At 43.2% G+C, this 22,142-nt stretch overlaps 1 protein-coding gene across 1 annotated transcript in view; it reads right to left on the reverse strand.

Moving 5' to 3' along the window:
* Positions 1 to 22,142, reverse strand: part of Cat (catalase) — a 37,428-nt gene that overhangs the window by 11,892 nt on the left and 3,394 nt on the right. The window contains exons 2-8 of the mRNA XM_031371183.1: positions 13,093 to 13,264; positions 10,896 to 11,006; positions 8,979 to 9,109; positions 7,804 to 7,908; positions 6,342 to 6,467; positions 3,478 to 3,669; positions 2,840 to 2,992 (exon numbers count right to left, since the gene is read on the reverse strand). Coding sequence (XP_031227043.1) covers positions 2,840 to 2,992; positions 3,478 to 3,669; positions 6,342 to 6,467; positions 7,804 to 7,908; positions 8,979 to 9,109; positions 10,896 to 11,006; positions 13,093 to 13,264 — 990 coding nt within the window. The remainder of the gene's footprint in view (positions 1 to 2,839; positions 2,993 to 3,477; positions 3,670 to 6,341; positions 6,468 to 7,803; positions 7,909 to 8,978; positions 9,110 to 10,895; positions 11,007 to 13,092; positions 13,265 to 22,142) is intronic.

Raw genomic sequence — 22,142 nt, forward strand, 5'->3', positions numbered from 1 at the left:
GGGGGGGGGGGGGAGTGAAAACTAAGCACTGAGGTACAGAAGGCAAATACAGCAGTCATTTTGTAACAAATCGCTCACACTGACAAGCTTAATGCAGTTCCACTGACCTAGCCAACACTGTTGCTAACTAAGCCTTTCCCCCAGGATCATTCCAAATCATCTAGGTAATGTTTAGATGTCTGGTCATGCAAGTGTGACTCAACCCAAGCTGGCTGCCTCCACTAGCTCCAGAGACTGTGCCCAATGCCATCGACAGGCTTTTAACAGAGTCATGGGTAGGTAGCTCCTGGATGTAGCCACTAGCATGGTGGTTTCTCAGCCTTCCTAATGCTGCGTCCCTTTAATACAGTTCCTCATGTTGTGGTGATTCCCAACCATAATATTATTCTTATTGCTACTTTACAACTGTAATTTTTGCTACTGTTATGAATCCTAGTGTAAATATCTGTGTTATCTGATAGTCTTAGGTGACCCCTGTGAAAAGCCGCTGGATTCCCCAAAGGGGTCGAAACCCACAGGTTGAGAACCACGGCTCTAGCACACCACTCAGGTTTGATCACTTTATGGTAAGTAGACAACCCTAACCCTGTTGTCAATGAGTGGTGGCGACACAGACAGGTCTGAGAGATGGGCGCAGTGAGCGCTCACACTGACAATGACTTGCATAGAAGCTGTGTCCCTTACACCACTGCTCTACCTGACCAAAGAGTCCTTCCCCAATCAAACAACCAGTCCAACTTCTTTCCGGATCCCAGAATATAAATGGCCAAGTATAGGAGCAGAGAAAGGCCACACGGCTGCATGGCCAGGCACTCGATACAGTCTGTCTCCTGCATTACTGTCAGCCCACTTCATGGTGCTCTGGCTTACCGCTTTAGATTAAGTTTGAAGATTAATTAATATGACCTTGTTTAAATGTAAACAGAGACCCATCAACACAGTAAAGGCCACTGCCCAGCCTCAGGGCTCATTCTCTTCAGTAGTTACAGTCTTCTTACCTAGCTCTCTGCCCTAGTATTTCCATAAATAATCTTCCTACGGACCCCTCAGATTACAGTCCCTACCCACTCAAACAACCTTTGACCTCTGGTCAAACAGCTAAAGGAACCCAACAGTCCTTCCCCAGCTGCACGATTCCTCACATGCACCACAGAATTAGAATATGTGGCTAAATAACACCACTGTGCCTGGCTTAGGTTTGTTTTCTTCCGTTGCACAGAAGACACATTTGCTGTGGCGGAGTACTCCATTCCAGTCTTCAGTGTGTACTTTACTGTGTGACTCACCTGCTATCCAACTCCAGGTGTCGCTGTGGTCCCAAAGAACATAAATGGTGAAATGGACTCTCGGGAAGACTGTGGGCCATCTTTTGTTTTTATCTTTCAATCCATTTTCGCAATACCAGGATTATGTAGTCTGAGCTCTGCCGTGGCTATTTCATGCCCTGGTGCACCCAGCTAGCTCCTCGATCACACTGTGATCGCACCCTTTGCCCACCCAGCAGGGAGGGCTGTGGGCAAGCTATACAGCTGGACTTCCCCCACTCCCCAGTGCCAACCCAGTGGCTAACATGTCTGCTTCTAGCTGTACGCTACTCCAGTTCTCTCTCTGTCCCTAACTGCAACTCCTTCCTTTGCCGTCATCACTGAGAATCGCTCTACGACGGCTCCCAGGCTGTGCTTCTTAAAGCTACATAATCCTTCCATCTTCCCGGAATAGGCACCTGCACAATATCCAACATTTAAAGGCTCCCCTAACAGTCTTGGTAAGCATGTGCACACTTGATTCCTCTCATTCAGGACAGAGTAGTTACTGCAGTTTAAATATTCCCAATGCAACACACCTCTGTCCTCGTTCCCTCTGCTGTCTGTGTCACTTGCTGAAAATCAGCCTTCAAACGCCATCTTGTTCTAGAACTTTGTCACTGGCCCCGTCTCACATCCATCACAGTACTCCCTGCCTTATACCATGGCTGTCCAGTGTTTCAAAGCACCACACCTAGCAGAGTACTCAACGAGGTACTACTCAATGAGGGTAATGAAAACTGACTTTCAAAAAAAGTATCAGATGTCCCCAGTGCCACAGCAAAGGTAACCCACAGACACACAGAGAACCTCAGCTTGTTCTCCAAGGAGCCTGACACTTACCAGGAACCAGAACTTACATAAGGAGCAACCTTCAATCTCTGTGGCCTGATCTAAGGTCTGATCTTTAACCCCTGCTTAGTGTTCATAGTCTAAACACACAGAAGATTGGTTTGCACAGCAAATATTAAGCCAATTTTTTTCTACTCATTCCTAGTCCAAAGTAGAGTTTTCCCTCTTTGGCCTCTCAGCAGAGCACCCTAGAAAGCTGTTTAAAGGGTGAGGTCACCTGTCTAAGCTATTCCACTGCCATTAATCACAGAGTTGGATCAATAAAGATCATCCATGGAACTGCTTTCATAGAAAATATGCAAGCATCACCTTGGAATAGGAAATGTGTAAGTTATGGTGTGGATGGTTCTAATAATTTATTATATCCTTATCAGCTGAGCTAGCCATGTTATTTTTTCGAAAATATGGAGTCATTACTATTATACCTTTTGTCCAAAATCAAGTGTTCCCATCTTGAAATGTGAGATACTTTATCACGGACATGTTTTATAACTGGGGTAACTAGAGAATGAACACCTAAGGATGTCTCATCCAAGTGACTTCACAGGAATTAAGCACCTCAATTAAAATTCAAGTGAAAGTTGTAGTAATTTCTCACAAAAGATCACACCGAGTTATGCACTGCATGTACATGTGTGCACAAACGGACACCTGCCTCAGAACAAGTCAACTCTCTGGCTTACCTGGAGCATTTTGTCAGGGCTGGGCTCAATGCCAGGGGGCATGTTGCTTGGGTCAAAAGCCATCTGTTCAACTTCAGCAAAGTAATTAACTGGATTTTTGTTTAAGACCAGTTTGCCAACTGGTATAAGAGGGTAGTCCTTGTGAGGCCAAACCTGAAAACAATGTCAGATTCATGATTACCAGATAGCCAGCTGGTGGATCTGAAAGGCACCCGTGAAAATACCAACTTTCACATATAATCAGGGCAGTGAAAATAATTCTCAGCCAAATAGAAACACGATAATAATTTCAGGTGATCGCCTTATCATTTCATAATACTAAGTGGTCAATATTGACACTGGTGCAGAAACAGAGTAAATTAGCTTTTCAAAACTTGTCCCCTGGTAATAATACAGGAAGGCTCCAAAGTGACCCCAGTGAACTTCCCACACAGCAGTAGAGGTGAGGCACCCATCACAGGCACGAGGACTCTGCTGGGTTACTACCTCCTGTCTGGCCTGCTCCTGTCACTGTGACTGTGTAGCTATAATTTATAGTATTATTAATTATTAGTAGGAGCAGCAGGAGCAGCAGTAGGAGCAGCAGCAGGAGCACACAGGAAGACCCTTACAAAACAATGCAGCCGCTGCGGACTCACCTTGGTCAGATCAAATGGGTTAAATGGGAAAGTTTCTGCCTCCTTAAAAGTCATGACCTGGATGTAAAAAGTCCAGGATGGGTAATTGCCATTGGCAATGGCATTGAAAAGATCTCGGAGGCCATAATCTGGATCTTCCTGGGCAAGTCTTCCTGCCTCTCCAACAGGCAAGTTTTTGATGCCCTGGTCGGTCTGCAGAGTAAAAGAAAGAAGCTCAAATGGAGTTTAGGAAAGAGGTCACAAAACATCACTAGTACTGTACTGGAGGGTTCTAGGTAACACAGCTCATTTGGGTAACACCATGACATTTTCCTTAAGTCATACTTCTACTGTTCAGAACCAACACTAATATATTTATTTACAGGAAACTATATTTATTTATACCAATTTTTTTCGATGTCAAATTATTCCTCTTTCCTTTTATGTATTCTACAACATCTAAATTTTTATACGATTACTTTTTAATCAGAAAAAAACTGTCTTAATGAGATAAATTTTTATCCACTAAAATAAACAACAGACAATAAAAATTAAAGGTTTTTTAAGTTCACTTTATTTTTAACTAACACATTAAAACACCAAAACTATGCATATTAATGGAGAATATTTACCATCTCCTTATAGCAAAACATTCAAATCCTTTCTTCCAGGTTTTTTAGAGCTGTAAGTACAGTTACTATCTACACTCACTGTACAACAGCACAAAAGAACTTGGTCCTCCCAGGTGTGACTCAGTACCATCAGACAGCCTTTCCCGTGCCACCCCACCCTTATCCTCCCATACCCCTACCCCTACTCTCTCTGGACTCTGACTTCTAATTTCATCTTCTAAATCTCAAATCCCACCAATGAAACATCTTCTAATTCTCAAATCCCACCAATGAACATCTGTCTTTCAATGTCTGGCTCATTTCACTCAGTACAGTGGTCTACAGTTCCACCCACAGTCACAAAAACAGGGTCTCCCCCATCCCCTCTCTCCCTCTCCTACTGGACACTCTTTAAAAAAAAAAAACACAAGAGTGCAGATGCCTCTTGGATATCCAATATCACTTGCCTTAGATTATATACAAAGGAATTTTGGAAATAACCTAATTCTCATTTTTAAAACAGCTCAAATAAATTCCTAAAATTGTGATCAGAATATCTCTCTGTCTCTGTTGTCTTGCTTTTGTTTTATTTTAAGAAATTATAGAGTTGGTCGGTGGTGGCGCATGCCTTTAATCCCAGCACTTGGGAGGCAGAGGCAGGCGGATTTCTGAGTTCAAGTTTGAGGCCAGCCTGGTCTTCAAAGTGAGTTCCAGGATAGCCAGGGCTACACAAAGAAACAAAACAAAACAACCAACCAAACAAAAATAATTATAGAATCAGAGTTTATCGAGCTACCATGAGTTTCACTGTAGCTACACCATACCAATTCTCTATGAGCAGGCAAAAATCAGCATTCTGCCTTTCCAAACAAGCCAAACACACTCAAAGCCATTATGTCACTTTCCCTAGTACTCCGATCTCTATAGCCCTGGTCAACTAGCTGACTGTGTGCCTCATTTCAAAAGACTCCAGAAGTCACATGTCATAGAAACACTTAGCAAAACAACTCTGGAAAGGTCCAAGGGGGAGGCAACTCCAGGATTTAAAACTGAAGGCCACCCTCTGCAGGCCACCCAATATGTTCAACGTATCATAACAGTACAAAGCTGTTCTGATTTTATCCAAAGCTCTTGTGTTTAGAAGAGAGTACCTATAAATCAGAATAAACTAGACACATGAATGAATGAATTCATAGACATCTCAATCTATCTCAGGATTCTCTGCTCACCAAACTTATAAGTGATCTTTTCTTTACTGCGGGCCTGTGAACAGCTGTAGTTGTGTCCCAATTTTACAAATGAAAAGAACTCCCAACAATATGTCCAATATCAGTTATCCAGGGCAGTGAAGATATGAGTTTGGGCTGGCTGGCCTGCAAGGCTTCCGACTGGCCTTAGTATCCCCCACAGTCACCCAGCCTTGTCCTGAGGGACCGTACACAACTCCCTTTGACAATTATAAACCCAGAGACCAATTGTTTTCTTAACATTGATCCAAAATGTAAAGGAGACACTTTTCCCACTTAATACACCTAAATAGCTTGTTCAAATAACTATTAAAATATGACAGAAGAAAATGTGCCTTTGAGATGTTGTTAAAAGGGAGAGGTACTAAGCCTTATTGGGTGCGCCTGAAAGCCCAGCTACTCAAGAGGCTGAGGTAGGAGGATTGCAGGTTCAAGGCCCAGCTGGGCTACCAAGGAAGTACAAGGCTAATCTGGGCAACTTAATGAGATCCTGTCTCAAAACACAAAAGATGCTGGGGATGTAGCCGCTCAGTGCAACAGTGCTTACCTAGCATGTGTGAGGCCCTAAGCTCAGTTCCATACCACATACACGAAAAGGAGGAAGGCTTCGTTTGTTATTAACCCACCTCCTTCTTCCTAGCTTAGCAGCAGGAATTAGAAACAGAAGTCTTTAAACCGCTGAGGTGCTTAGGGAATAATGGTAACCTTCTCAGTTCACTGGTAAATACTGCATATTGTAAGATAAGCTAGGATCATAAAAAAGACAGAAGCCATGAGCCCCAGTCTCTAGCTACATGTAAGGAAGAAGTCATCGGCCAACTACACACAGTTCTAACTTGAGTGGCCTGAATTTGCTCTCTGAATTAACGGCCAACAAAATATTCGTGGTGCTATTCGACTCTATCAACTCTTTGTACCCTTGGGTGGAAGGAGAGGAAAGGTAGGGAAGACCTCTGCTCAGGCCTGAAGAGAGGTAAGGAGAGTTGTGTAGGAGGAGCCCAGTACCCTCTGTCCAGACAGTGCGCACCTTGTAATGGAACTTGCAATAGACCGCCTCTCCATTTGCATTGACCAGCTTGAAGGTGTGTGATCCATAGCCATTCATGTGCCGGTGTCCATCAGGAATCCCTCGGTCACTGAACAAGAAAGAAACCTAAGGAACACAAATAGAAATCCTCCCATTTAAACTGAAGTATCCCAAGTTTTTACATCCATGCATTTCCAGAAAATTCCTTCTCGACACAGAACACACCCTCTAACTTCCACGGGTTATCATGATTTCACCTTTAGAAAATGACAAAATTTCTATGAAGGAATGTTAAAGTAAATGTGGAAGCTAAACTAACATGTTGTTCAAACTTTTATCTTTTTACTAACATGATTTTTGTACTGATTGTTTGGGAATTTCACATCATATACCCAGATCATACTCATTTCTCAGTCCTTCCATGTCTCCCCTCTGCCTTGTGACCTCCCCTACAGAAATAAAAACAAAATTTAAAAATAGTAGTAATAATTAATAAAAAAAGAGAGAGAAAGAAAGAGAGAAAGAAAGAAAGAAGGAGAAAGAAAAGAAAACTAAAAATACAAGTTCAATTTGGGTTGCCCATATACTCACTGGAGCATGGTCAAACTCCTAGTGCCCCTTAAATAGACCTGAGTCTTCCCCTACCACAGCATCTCTGCCAGAAGCCTTCCATTGCGGAGAGTTAACTTCCTTTCACACTTTTTAAGACTTCTCTTCAATATCTCCCTCTTTAGGCTGTTACTTTTGGCAGTGGGGTGAGAGTAGGGGTTGTCACAGAAACCTTCCATGTCTCTCTTTCTCAACTATGCCTCTGCATTCATCAATGTCCCTGCAAATGTGGTTCCCTTGCTCTTCACAGTCAGCCAGAGTGGATCATGGACTTCCACATGGTTTCTGACCACAGCACAGACCATTAACATGGTCCCTGCCTCCAGTAGGACTACAGGCCCAGAGAAGGCCCTCAGAGGCAACCTAGACCACAGACAGCACCATGGCCTCAGGTGGCAGCACAGGCCACTCACATCAGCCCGGTCCTCACTGGCGTCGTGTCTCCAGATCTGCCTCTCTCCACAGCACACATACGGCTCTGTGTTCTATCTTTCCCACCCCTCCATTATGTATTTGCCCACCGCCTGCTGCCTACCGCCTGCCACAGGTGGCCTCTCAAACTCTATTTTAATAGTAAAGGCTTTAGCACTGCTTTTCCCTCATGCTCCACTACTACATGGCTTGACCCCCCGACTAGACTTTATTCCTAAAGGCTCCTAGATGTTAACTGATAATGTTTCCAACCACCTAAGCATCATGTTAGATGTAAACTCTTTGTGATCAAAAAATCTGAAGAAGCACACCAAAAAGACAGAGGCCAAATCCAATAAAACAACCCAAGCACAAGAACACATTACAAGGCCTAGTCAGCAATCCCATCCCAGGAGAGATAATAGTGAAGAAGGGGTCTCACCTGATGGAGAGACTCTGGACGAAGACTCCAGAAGTCCCAGACCATGTCAGGATCCTTCAGGTGAGTTTGTGGGTTTCTCTTCTGGCTATGGATAAAGGACGGAAACTAAATGGGGGGGGGGGGGGGGGGGGAGGGAGAGAAAGCAGAAATAAAAAAATCCCAAATCTAAGTTTGTAAGAATTATAGTGTCTTATATAATATATTGCCTATGGCTTCTTCATGAATTATAATTCTAATCAACACAATTCTAAGAAACTTAGATTGTTAAACTTTCAAATAAAATTTGTTCAGTACGTTCAACCAATTCTTTGGATACTCTAATGTCAAACTCAGAGCTGAAGTATCTCTTTAAACACTGCCACCACCAAACACACACACATGCATACACACACTCCACATATACTCCACACATATACACACATATAACACACATACTCACACACGTACCACACACACACACACACACACACACACACAGAGGAAATATCCTCCATCTGCTTCATGGCAAAGCCTGTTCTTACTAATCCTTCAGGCTCTGCAATGGAAGCTGGACTATTCCCACCGGGTCAGTGAATCTTGACATGCCAAATCTAAGGCCAATGGTAATTATCATTTGTTCTTACAGAGACATACTAAATTCTGGGGAAAAAATGTAAAGGGTGTGGTGGTTTGAATAAGTTTGGCCCCCAATGATTCATGTGTTTGAATAGTTTGGCCCATGGGAAGTAGCACCATTAGGAAGTATGGCCCTGTTGGAGTAGGTGTGGCCTTACTGAAGGAAGTCTGTCACTGTGGGGGTGGGCTTTGAGGTCTCTATGCTCAAGCCCTGCCCAATGTGGGAGAGTCTCCTCCTGGCTGCCTTTAGATCAACATGTAGAACTCTCAGTTCTCCAGCACCATGTCTCAATGCCATGCTCCCTGATGTCCAAGATGATAACGGACTGAACCTCTGCAACTGTAAGCCAGCCCTAATGAAATGTTTTCCTTCATAAGACTTGCCTTGGTCATGGTGTCTCTTCACATCAATAAAATCCTAACTAAGACAGAAGGCAACCCAAACAATCCACATTTTCTTCTTTTTCCAGAGTTTATCCTCAAATGCCAATCACTAAAGAAAACTAGAAGTCAATACAAGTCCAAAACACTGATAGAGAACAAAACAGCACATCACCTACCAATATGGCATCCCTGATGAAAAAAATAGGGGTGTTGTTTCCCACAAGATCCCAGTTACCATCTTCAGTGTAGAATTTCACTGCAAACCCACGAGGGTCACGAACTGTGTCAGCTGAGCCTGACTCTCCAGCTGGAAGAGTCAAACGGAAGAATGAAACACACCTAAGTATATTGCAGCCAAGAAACCATAAATCACAGAGAAACTTAGCATATCCACTTCCTGGAAGCAGATTAGGTAATTAAATGGAAGATTCAAATGGAAGAATGGAATACAGCCAAGTATATTGCAGCCAAGAAACCATAAATCATAGAAAAGTGTAGCATCTCCCATCTTCAATCCACTTCCTGCAGAAGTGAATTCCTGGAATTCCAGAATTCCTGGAAGCAGGTTAGGTATTTAACAGTCTATGGTATTTTTACTACAACCTACCTACTAATTGTGTTTAGAAATCAGACAAAAGAATGAATTAAGAGTGATAAGATATATACCAACAACTGACAAGATTATCCATGGAAACAGGTAATTAAGAAAATAATTAGGAAGATTGGAGTAATAAACAAAGCGTGAGTGTGTGGGGCTAGAGCGACGACTCAGCAGTTAAGAGCTCAGGCTGTCCTTAACCAGAGTTAATACTCAGGTTCAATTCTCAACGCCCACATGACAGCTCACAACAATCTAACTCCAGTTCCAGTGGATCTGAGACCCTCTCCTGCCTCTGATGACACCAGGCATCCACATGGTATACAGGTATGTATGCAGGCAAAACATCCACACACATAAAATAAAAATGATAGAATTTTTAAGAGAGAGTGCATCATCAGAAAGTTAGTATTAAGAAAATTAGTTAAGGTTTATTCTTTATCTCATTCGTTTTTGCATAGCATGAGTTTGTGTGTTTAAGCACAGAGCATAGCAGAGAATCCTAATCTATGTGATATATATATACATACATATATATGTGTGTATGTGTGTGTTACGTACAACTACTAATTCTGTAACATAAATAAAATGTCTTCATCATTCTGAAATAGATTAATGCCATACTGCAAAGTAGATCTCCAGGCTAGTATTGTTGCTCTACACTCAATTCTCAGCAGAAAGCAGTTGTTAGGATGGTTATTAAAGAACTCCACTCCATATTTCTCTTTGAAGCAATCACTTGTATTACATTCTTTCTAAATGACAGAAAACTGCAGTGGTAGCCTGTTGCAGCATTTTCTCTGTCCAATCACATTAGAGCAGTGACAGGCCTGTGATTGGACAGGAATAGAGAGGTGGAGCTAGAAGTTTAGGAGTGAGGGAGGTCAGAGGAGAAGCAGAGAAATCAACATGGAGGCAGATGAACAGGAAGATGATCCAGAATCCCGGGTGGTTTTAAATAGCCACAAGTAGCTGAGGTTTTCACAAAGTTAGAATAATTGGGTTAAAGCATTATTTTTATCATTTGACTTTGAAATTATTGTATTGGCATCTTGTAAATTGTGATCGTATTGACATATAAACCTGATTGGATAATTAAGCCTTAAGAGTCATGTTTCTACCTGGTAACTAGGCACTAGATGACTGATTGTGGGCTGTGTGGGGCGCTGCATGTAAGCGAGATGATCTTGCGAGCTGGGAGAGAAGAGCAGGAGCCCACCAGGACATAGTGATGAGGCTGGTCAGTACCAGTACTAGAGCGAACATGGTAGGCAGCAGGAGGGATTGAGGGGTGATCTTTTTTAACCATTCCTCCAACAGTAGCCCCTTCAAGGTTCAACAAACAGAACAGTAAGTAACCTCCTGTATGACCCAGATATTTTCTGTACAATAAAACAGGCTACAATTTTCTATTTTCCTAGAATGTTTTTCTTGAGAGTTTATTAGAAGTGTGGGTTGAAGGAAGCAAAGAAGGCATGCAAACAGACTGACTTACCAACCGTGGAGAATCGAACAGCAATGGGAGTCCTCTTTCCAATATGCTCAAACACCTTTGCCTTGGAGTATCTGGTAATATCATGGGTGACCTCAAAGTATCCAAAAGCACCTAATGAGAAAGAGAGACTCTCAGCACAGGACTTCACTCGGGCTTCAGGCCCTCAGCAGGCGCCTGTGATGAAAGAAACTCAACCCGCACTCAGGGCCAGACCTCCAAGATCTTTCAACTCGATGGGGGAGGAGTGAACGCAAAGCCCAGTTGTCACTAGTGCTCCAATGAGGGCCACACAGTGGGAGCCAAGAGGGGAAGATGGGCACTGGGAGCTTTGGCTGACCAAAGACAAAGGACCCAGAGGGCCTTGAGGTAGAAGCAGGGGCCAAGGAACGACAGGAAGGACACAGGGAAGGAGACAGGGGCTGAAAGAACAACTCCCAAACCACAAGTGGCAACAGAGAAGACATAAAACAAGGGGATGTAACTTATCTAGAAAGCAGAGATGAAGCCAGGAAGGCAGAAGAGCACAAAAGCAAGCTAAGGAGAAAATGTGTTAGCCTTCCTACACAGCTCTGTTTCTTGTTTGTTTGTTTGTTTGTTTGAAGACAGTGTTTCTCTGTGTAGCCCCAGATATCCTGAAATTCTCTATGTTGAACAGGCTGGCCTCGAACTCAGAGATTGACCTGCCTTTGCCTCCTGAGCGCTGGGATTAAAGGTGTGCACCACCACCCACCGCCACCTGGTTGCTAATCTTTTTCTTATTTGGGCTTTTCTTTTAAACATCAATGCCATCTTTTACATCCACCATAAAAGAAGATAAAAGTTTTACAGAAGCTGGACAAAAGGGAAGGAAAATTCACCACAAACTCACCACTCCAACACCAACTGTGCTCTATCTTTCCGTTCAGCCCATTTCAATGAAGCTGCAGCTGTGCAGCTTCTGTGCCTTCACTTTCCTAAACTATACGACGACGGGAAAGCCACGAAAGGCCACTAATTAGTATGTGTGGTGCTGGAGAGTGCGAGGCTTGCTAGAGAAGCACTCTCGCATGGAGCCTGACTTATTGAGACAGGATATTACTGCTTAGCACAGGCTGACCCGCCTCTCTGCCTCTCTCTGCCTCGGCTTCCCAAGTGCTGAAATTACAGGCATGTGGCACACACCACACCTGGCTGGAAAGTTTATTTTGTTTGTTTGTTTGTTTGTTTCTTCTATGTATGTGTGTGTGTATGTGTGTGTGTGCACACCACATGAACATGCACGTGTGAGTGTGGAGGTCAGAGGGGAAGCTGGATGTCCTTGACTACTTTCCACATTCATTTATTTATTTATTTATTTATTTATTATTTATGTATTTGACAGATCTTTCACTGAAACTGAAGTTCATTGATCTGGCTAAGCTGGCCAACAGAGAGCTCCTATCCCCTCCCCTCCCCCCACACCCTCCCTCCAGTGCTGAGGTTACAGGTACATTATAGTATGCCAGCTCTTTTTACACGTGGATGCTGGCGATCTAAACTCGGGTCGTCATGGCTGTGCAAGACACAATTTACGAACTGAACTATCTCCCCAGCTCTCAAAAGGTAGGTTTTTAAAAACTGTTTTGGGGCTGGACAGATGGTTCAGCATTAAGAGCACTGGCTGCTCTTCCAGAGGCCCTAGCCTCAACATGGCAGAACAGAATGTCCGTAACTCTAGTTCCAGAGATCTGATGCCTCCTTGTGGCCTCCTCTGCACTAGTTACGCACATGGTGCACAGGCAAAACACCCTTACACATTAAATGAATAAATATTTTTAATTTTTATACATAATGTATAACATATAAAGATATAAAGACATTTATATATTATATATAAATTATATATATTATTTATGTTTATATTATGTTATATTGCTTATATTATTTATATATGATATAATTATACCATACATAATAATATATGCAATAATAAATAATGCAATAATTGATATATGATTCTATAATTAATATGTTATTATAATGATATATAATAATATAAAAACCTAGGTTATTGTTCTATTAATAAACAATTTTCCTTTCTTCCAAGAATGGAGGTTTGGGGTTTTACCAAAAGGAGATTTGGTTTGGTAACTACAAGGTTCCTTCTATTTAAGGTTGTCAGGTGCCTTGGGAAATCCTCTGAGCCAGATTAGGAGTGAGGACCGCAGACCGCTCTCACCTGCTCCTTTTGCGTGTACCACTCTCTCAGGAATCCGCTCTCTGTCAAAGTGTGCCATCTCATCAGTGAAAACCACATCCTGAACGAGGAGGGGCCCTCGGGACCCCGCGGTCATGATATTAAGTTTATCTCCTATTGGGTTCCCACCTCCAGTGGTCAGGACATCGGGTCTCTGTGAACACGAAGGGGAAAGTACAGGAGTCAGTCCCACTGAACCCTTCACTAACACCGGCATACCTGGCAACGTTTACACCTACCTCCTGTCCTTAAATTTCCTGTGTGCTAAGAGCTGAAATACTAAGTCAACTCTCAGAAATCCTTGTCACACCTCAACAGCAATTCCCAAGACACTTGCTCTGGGAAGCAGAGGTGACTAATGTCTGCTACCTGCCTCAGCTGCTCCTAGAGATGGGCGCTGGATTCCACATGTGAGAGCCCAGATAGGTACCCTCAAAAGAAAACATATGTGCTTGACCCAATGTCAAAACTAACAGCAAACAGTTGGTCTTCAAAGAATCCACGCCAGCTGGTGCTTCTCCTGGGCTGAAGTTTGTCATGCGGTGGAACTTCCAGACAAAATAATCATAGGGACACCATGACAGGGACATTGAGATGTAGTGCTATGGACAGACACTCATTTCTCTCAAGCTATGTGTGATACCTCTTTGCAATTTAAAAACAAAAGAAATGCCTTTCTTTTGGCTAAAAAGAATTGTTTCTGAGAAGATAGGTTGGATTACTAATGTTCTATACATGGAAGAACACTGGGGGGAATCACCCGGGAATTTGTAAAACTCATAAACAAGACTCTCACACGAGTGCTCTGCCACTTGATCATCAATTTCCTAAATCATTAACAGATTTCCTCACATGGCCTCAAGGGCATACAACTGCCTCCAAAACAAACATGATAAGAAAGGCTTCAAGAGGCTGCAGTTCAGAAAAGAGACCAGGGGCAAAGACTGGGAAAGAAGATTGCCCAACTTCAGGGGATGTTCAGGGCAGCATTGGACAGAGGGCTAACATAGGATCCATCAGCAATATATGGTCGTACAGTACAAGTAGGTCTTATCCAATGGTCAAGCACTTTTCTCCTGTGTGTGAGGCTCTGGGTCGGATTCCTAACCTTGACAATAACAGTAGTGAAGATCATAATCCCATCATACAAAAAAGATTCACTAACTACAGTGAGTTGATGGGACTGGAGAATAGACCACATGAGTCATTACACTTAGGCTTCCCGATAATCCCATGAGACCAATGTTAGGAATTCAACATAATGGGTGATGCGTGTGTCCAGAGGACAACGTGTGTGTGTGTATGTGTGGTGTGTGTATGTGTGTGGTATGAGCGCCTTTGTGCATGCATGTTCCCATGTGTGAGAGCATGTAAGTGAGTCAGGTGCACACATGTAAGTATGTGAAGTTCAAAGTTGCTTTAAGCATCTTCCCTGATCTCCATTTTATTTACTATGGCAGGTCTCTCAGTTGGCCAGATCTCACTGATCAACAAGTGTAGCTAGCCAGCTTGCCCCAGGGAGCCCTTCTCGGCCTCCTGTGACTATAGATGGCTACCTTACCTGCTCAGCTTTTACATGGGTTCTGAGGATTTTAACCCTCATGACAAACGCTTTACCCCTGAACCATCTCTCTGGTCCTTAGGTAACTTTAGACAGAGGATGAATATCAAACTTGTAAGTGTTGTTACAATGTTGTTATTATAGTTTTTAACTTAGCAAAACATCACTTTAAAGACATTTTTTTTAAATTTTTTTTTAAAACTGATGTTACCTAAGTTCTTTTCCTATTTGCGTACACAAACACACACACACACACACACACACATACACACACACGCACTCACGTGCGCATCAGAGGATTCAGGATTCAACTTGCAGGATTCAGTTTTTTTCCTTCTACCATGTGGATCCTAGGGATCAAGCTCAGTTGTCAGGCTGGATGACAAGGACCTTTACCTGATGACCCATCACACCAGACCCAGAAGCAAACATTCTTTAAAATGAACATTTTAAAAGACATATTTCTGCTGCTGGACAATTTTAAGAGCTAGCTCAGAAGGTAGCATTTGTAGTGGCTCTTAACATGTTGACATCTGGCCAATAGCTACTTACCACCACTAGCTGTCTGCCATGCCTCTCCTGAAACACTTCCTGATACAATCATACTATTTCCAAAGCACCAAACAGCTCAGTGGGTAAGGACACTTGTTGCCAAGTCTGACAACTGTATTCATTCCCTGGACATATGAGATGGAAGGAGAGACTTCCACAAACATATAAATAAATAAATTAAATAAGTAAACAAACAAGCAAACAAATAAATAATACTTTAAAGAACTTCTTCCTATTTTCAATAAGGAAAACCAAACCAAAAGGAACTAAACAGAAAACCGCTCTCTACAAAGGACCCCACAGCCACCACACCTGGCTGGGACCAGATCAGACCCACTGCTGAAACCTCATCAGAGAAGCTGTTTCTAGCCACAGATAACAGGGACTCATAGCTGGAAAACATGCAGGGTGAGACTTTGGAATGCTCGATGCTAAAGAGGATGTCTCTATCAAACCTCTCCCCTCAAGGCTCATGATCTATGCGGGAAGAGGAAGAAGGAAGACAGTGAGAGCCAGGGATGCTGGGTAATCCCAAGACAACAGTATTTCCAGAATAAACAGGGCAGAGCCACACAGAACTGGAACAGCAGGCACAAGACCTGCACAGTTCAAACCAGACAAACTCTCAGCATGGGGACCGGAGGGGGCACAAGCCCCACCTCCAGATGAGGGGCTATTTTCACTTGACAGCTGCTGGGCGGGGTAAAATCAGTCGTCTTTAACGGAGTGACACAGAGTACTTCAACTACAACTCAGGGCTGACCAGACGCCAACGCAAAATGAACTCCATGGGCCGTTGCTGTTTTCTGGGTTTTTTGTTTTGTTTGTGTCTGTTCGCAGTTTTGAGTTTGTGTCTGACTTTCTGGGCTTTTTTTGTTGTTGTTGTTGGTTTTGCTTTGTGTTGGTTTTTGCTTTTGTTTTTAAGAGAAAGAAAGAATATGGAGTTGAGTGAGTGGATCAGGGACACGTTGGAGAAGAGGTAAGAATAGGAGCAAAATATGTTTTATGAAAAACACAATTTTAAAGAAAGAAAACGTGGAAGGAATTTGTAAAGGAGACAGAGTCTGAAGTGACAGTCACGAAATGGCATATGCAAACCTCACTGGCACCTGGATCTGAGGACAGTCTGGAGAGAGCCAGACAGTCCAGGTCAGAGCTCTCACAGTCTCCCCCAGGCTCTGTGACTTTCCAGGACTCCCCGGATGCCCCAATTACTCAGTCACAGCTATCTGGTCATAAAGCGAATTTGGCCAAGAGAAGAGGCACATGAAGTACAGGGTCCTCTCCCACAGGCCACATCTTCAGCAGCAGGTATGGGCACACACGTGAAACTATGCCCTTAGAGGCTTGGTGCCCAGGTTTTCCATCGAGGACCAGGAGCACGGGCATTCTTAGCCCCCCTGAAGGACAGCAAGTGGCCAGCACAAAACACATACATCACTGGCACAGCTTAAGCTCTGCTATCTGGTGGTGGGAAACCTTTGAAAGTGGGTATGTAGATCTTTCTGGAGATGGCAGTCTTGGGCGGACCGCAGAGGGACCATCAGGAAGCTGAACACACTGGCAAGATATTGGCTCTTTTGGGGGATGGGCACCTGGCACAGTGGTACTACTGAGTTCTTCCTTATTTTCTAGATATACACACTGAAATATTTACTGGTGAAATGACTCTAGGTCTGAAATGAAATGTAGGGGGCGCAGGTGAGGCATAAATAAAACAACACCGTCATTGTAACTTGAAGGCGAGCACTGAGAAGCTCAGCAAGCTGGCCCTCTCCTCCAGCACTGGTTTGACATTTTCCATCTTGTAGGGTTTGGGGTGTGGAAGAGGAGTTCAATGAAGACTCAAAGGGGAAAAAATGTTCAATAAAAGGAATATGGAAGAGTTGTTATATAAAAGCAGAGAAAGGGTGGGGGGGTGCTTCAATAATGCCGCTATGTCCCTGTGAACCCCCACTATGCTCCGTTGTAGTTTTCTGTGCTAACATGTTTACTCCAGACCATATATGATGTGTTGGAGTGGTGGGTCGAGTCAGAACATACCACACTAGGCCCAAACAGTTCCACGTGTAAGAGGTTTAATTGAGAGGGAGTAGGGGTAGTGGCACAGAAAGAGAGGAGGGAGAGAGAGAGAGAAAGAGAGAGGGAGGGAAAGAGAGACAGAGGGAGAGAGAGAGAAGAGACAGAGAGACAGAGAGACAGAGAGAGAGAGAGATGGAGGAAATGTTCCCCCATATATATGGGTTGTGACGTAGCAGACACAGGTAAAGGTGGGAGGTGAACCCAATGGATTCTGGGAATATGGTGGCTGTTGCCCTGGCAACAGGTCTGTGGACCCGCCCATGTATCGCCACCGGCTTTGGATGTTGTGATGCTAACAATATATATAAGTATAAATAATATAAATCTATTAAGCAACTGTTCAGCTTAGAAACGCCGCTTTCTATTCAGGCTCGTTCTCACCAAGAAATATTTAAAACCTCAACTTTCATGTGGACCAGGTAATCCTAAATTCTGAATTTGGTCTCTTATATCATCTCTTAAGTAACAACAGGAGGGGGGTGGTGGCACAAACCTTTAATCCCAGCCCTCAGGAGGCAGAGGCAGGCAGATCTCTGTGAGTTCAAAGGCAGTCTGGTCTATGTAGCAAGTTCCAAGACAGCCAAGGCTATATAGAGAGACCCTGTCTTTAAAAAACAAAAACCAGCCAGGCAGTGGTGGCACATGCCTTTAATCCCAGCACTTGGAAGGCAGAGGTAAGCGGATTTCTGAGTTTGAGGCCAGCCTGGTCTACAGAGTGAATTCCAGGACAGCCAGGTCTATACAGAGAAACCCTGTCTCAAAAAAAAAAAAAAAAAAAAAAAAATCTTCAAGCACTGTATCAGTGCTTACACCTGGGGATGGGTTCTCAAGAACAAAATAAACACTGGGACATGTTCTGACAGCCTTCAAGATGGGAACCTGGGCTTGGCCAGACATGGTAGCACAGCACTCAGGTTGAGAGGCAGGAGGATTATGAGTTCAAGGCCAAACTGGACTTTATAGTGACTTCTAGGTGAGCCATGTAGTCTCAGAATAATAATAATGATAATCTTTAATTTTTTTTTTAAATTTAACGCTAGATAAGTATGCTTTCTGGACCACAGCTAAGACTTCACACTAGAATATACTATCTTGAAAACTGACTCATCCTGGTTAAACTGCCAAGTGCCTTGACCAGTAAGTCAATGTGTATTCAAGAGGTAAAAATGAGTTTTCATCCTGCTGCATTCATTGCCTACATCACACTGTGTGGACCACCAATGGTACTCAATAAGGAACTAAATGAGATGAAAATATGGAATAAGTAACTACTTGATAAAATGTTAAGCAATATATCATATGAGCAGTGAAATCTAAGAGTAGAAAAACATGAAACTACGTGTGTGTGTATGTGTGTGTGTTTTCCATGTGTGTAATCAGTACCCATGAATGTGGGTCCTTTTGTGTGTATGAAAGCCAGAGTGTATTCCTCCATGGCTCTCTACCTTATTCACTGAAGCAGGGTCTCTCACTTGAGCCCAGAGCTCACCAACTCAACTAGTCTGGCTAGCCAGCTCAATCCGGGGCTGGATATCAGAACTCCCGGTCCTCACACTTACAGAGCAAGCACGGAGCCACCTCCAGAGCACTGAATGTATGTACTCTGTAAAGGACATAAATGGAAACTGCTAGAACGAAACAATGTACTGAGCTGTCTCCACTGCATTGTAACTGCTACTCCATCTGCAGCCATTATGGCCTGTTAATCTCAATATGAACATAGGCTCTCTAAAGAACACTGTATTTATTTTGGAATAACAGAATCACAACATGGAATAGTTGCCTGGTATTTTCAAAGGGTACAAACTGTATAAAAGAAAAAGGGAGAGTGGCTGTATAAATCACTGTGAAACAATACTCTTCAGCTGTCAGGATCAGGAAACAAGGGTAGCAATGGTCCAGGGTTGAACATCCATTTGTCAGACAGATGTTCTTACAGAAGACTTTTTGTGGAAGCGCCTTTGTGTGGGTTGGGGTTAAGCTAACTCTTCTGTTTGTGATTCTTACCAAGCAAATATGCGTGAGGTCCCGCCTTCACAATCTCTGAGCTTCATTATGATTTTTGGTTGCCATTACTAAGGGTTGACACAAGCAGCTCCATTTTGACTCTGATACTATCCATAGGCCTTACACTAAGATCACACGGAGTCGTGGCACAACTCTAAAGTGGCTGGCAAGGGAGCAAAGAATTGCTGACCCATGGTGCTCAATAACTGTACATCAGGAGGGCCAAGGGCTTCCAAGAGAACCAATGGAATATTGTGAATTCCAGGAAAATTTTTTTCCTCTGGAGAAAAATTATAAATGTTAGGTTACACACTCACCAAGCCAGGCCTCCAAGGACAGACTAAATATAGTCACTCAGTTACACACACACACACACACACACACACACGAGAAAGTTTTGTCAAGCAAAGCTATACTATCTTATCTGTATATGAATAAACAGGTCACAGTAGTTGCTAATAGATCTCAAGTATTCCCTTTTACTGCTTCATAACCAAAACATAGCTGCTAGTTGTGCTTCTAGTTTTCAATAATTACAAATATTTAGAATAATTTTGTATAAAGATCAAAGTTACCAAGAGCACAAAACAGCGACTGCAAAAGAGGGTTTTCTATCTTGAAACCAGATCAAAATTTTGTTAGCACCATGACTGCTCTAGTACCAGTTTTCAAAAGTCAGAGAACAGAGGGAGAATCTGGAGAGAAAGGCTTAAGAACTGAAGGGCAGGTCATCTACAGATGGAAAAGATTCTTTTGTTATTAGGAGCGGCAGGGTTGGGGTACTTTTAAAAAAGGAAACTAATAACAAAACTGATAACCGTGGATTTATATATAATTTTTTTTTTTTTGAGACAGGGTTTCTCTGTGTAGCCTTGGCTATCCTGGAACTCACTCTGTAGACTAAGCTAGCCTCGAATTCAGAAATCCGCCTGAGTCTGCCTCCCAAGTGCTAGGATTAAAGGCATGAGCCACCACCGCCTAGCTATTTATTTTCTGATTCCCACTTTACAATCAGCTCCTGCTTTCTAACCCAGCCTAGACCTTGGCTAAGACTTAGAAAAATGTGACTCCCTTGGCCATGTCTCTTCTGCTGATACACCATGACTTAGCAGTTCCACTCCTCCTGCTTGCATGAGACAAGGGAGCTCATCCAGGTTAATTCAGCTTCTCCCTCTCCACTCCTCTCCCGCCCCTCAGATTGGCTCTGTGCCATCAGCATGCTCATTATCAGAGTTAACCTCAAAAAACGTACATTCTCTTATAGAAAACTCACTGGCAAGACAGGCAGGCTAAGAGCCCATAACAAGGGACAGAACAGGGTCAGGACTTTGATGTTCAGAGTCTCCAGTGAGCAGAGGTGACTAATTATTAAACCTGGGACTCCCAAAGGAAGAGCCCATGTGGTCTGAGCAGTGGGTGACAAAACTCCTATTTCAGTTCCATGCAAACTTCGGAGGGTACCTGCAGAATCATCTCTTTAATATATTTTTGAGAAGAAGAGAGGGTTTTTTTTTAGGTGGGCCTAAGTCAAGCCCGTGAAGACACTGGATTCAGTGCTCAATAATCAATGTTCATAAAGTTCCCAGTTCAGCTGTCAGCAACATCTGCCTACAAGAAGACTCCATTTTGTAAATTGCTCTCACAGTGATCAACACTCTGGTTCTGATGCCAAAGAAGGATCCATCCAACTTGGCGAGGGACATCTGGTTCTTAGGCGAGGAGATTACAGAATGCTGGCATTTCCAACATTAACAGCCCCAGTAAAAGTTTAAAAAAAAAAAAAAGGATATTTTAATGTCATAAAAATATAACTAAGTCTTCAAAAAGAGTGTCTGTTGACTCATCACATAAAAAGAAAATACATGGATAGCTTTCCAGGAAATATGAAATGTGTATCTTAGACAATATAATAATGTGACTTCCTAGACACACAGATAGACCACAGTTCCCAGATTCCCCTATACTTAGCCCATAACAGAGATCCAGCTAAGGCAACAAGAATGGAAGTGAACTTGATCCCAAATCTTCCCAAATGCCCTTCTCCATGCACTTAACATTTCTGTGGCTGGATACTGATGCCTCAAGTACTTTAGTGGGAGTTGTTACTTACTTATAAATACTTAATAAATAAATGTGTGTTACTGTCTTGTCTGCAAGCATGCATAAGCACGATGAGGGTACAGTGTCCACAGAGGCCAGAAGCAAGTGTCAGCTCCCTGTAACTAGAGTTACAGACCATTTTGAGCCACCATGTGGGTGCTGGTAACCCAGGTCCAGTGCCAGAGAAGCAAGTGTTCTTACCTAGTGAGCCATCTCTCCAGCCTCTGCTTCAAGTACTTAAAACCTTGTGCTAAGACCGGGCAGTGGTGGCGCATGCCTTTAATCCCAGCACTTGGGAGGCAGAGGCAGGCAGATTTCTGAGTTCGAGGCCAGCCTGGTCTACACAAACACTGACTGGGGGGGGGGGACCTTGTGCTAACCCACTGGAAGCCTCCTTCAGTGGAGGCCCTCAGTAGCTATAAGGGACAAAACATCTCTGTTTCTTTTAACCTCAAACCACTCTGAACCATACAAAAAAGGGAGACATTTCTGATGTGTTTATGCCACTTTGTATGCTGGACACTGTGATTACAGCATTTAGCCTGCACAAGACAGAACTTAAAATGAGGGCCACGAATCAATGGTGAAAAGACAAACAATGCAAGTTTAAAAGGGATGAAAGAGACACCAACAGGTTACGCTGGAACTGATACTTAGCAGGCATCTGAGAAGATGCTCAACATTTCCAGGTCATTACTGCAAAGCAAATTAAAACCACAGAGAGCAATGA

This window comes from Mastomys coucha, unplaced genomic scaffold (assembly GCF_008632895.1).
Source record: "Mastomys coucha isolate ucsf_1 unplaced genomic scaffold, UCSF_Mcou_1 pScaffold15, whole genome shotgun sequence".
In the NCBI taxonomy this organism is placed as follows: Eukaryota; Metazoa; Chordata; class Mammalia; order Rodentia; family Muridae; genus Mastomys; species Mastomys coucha.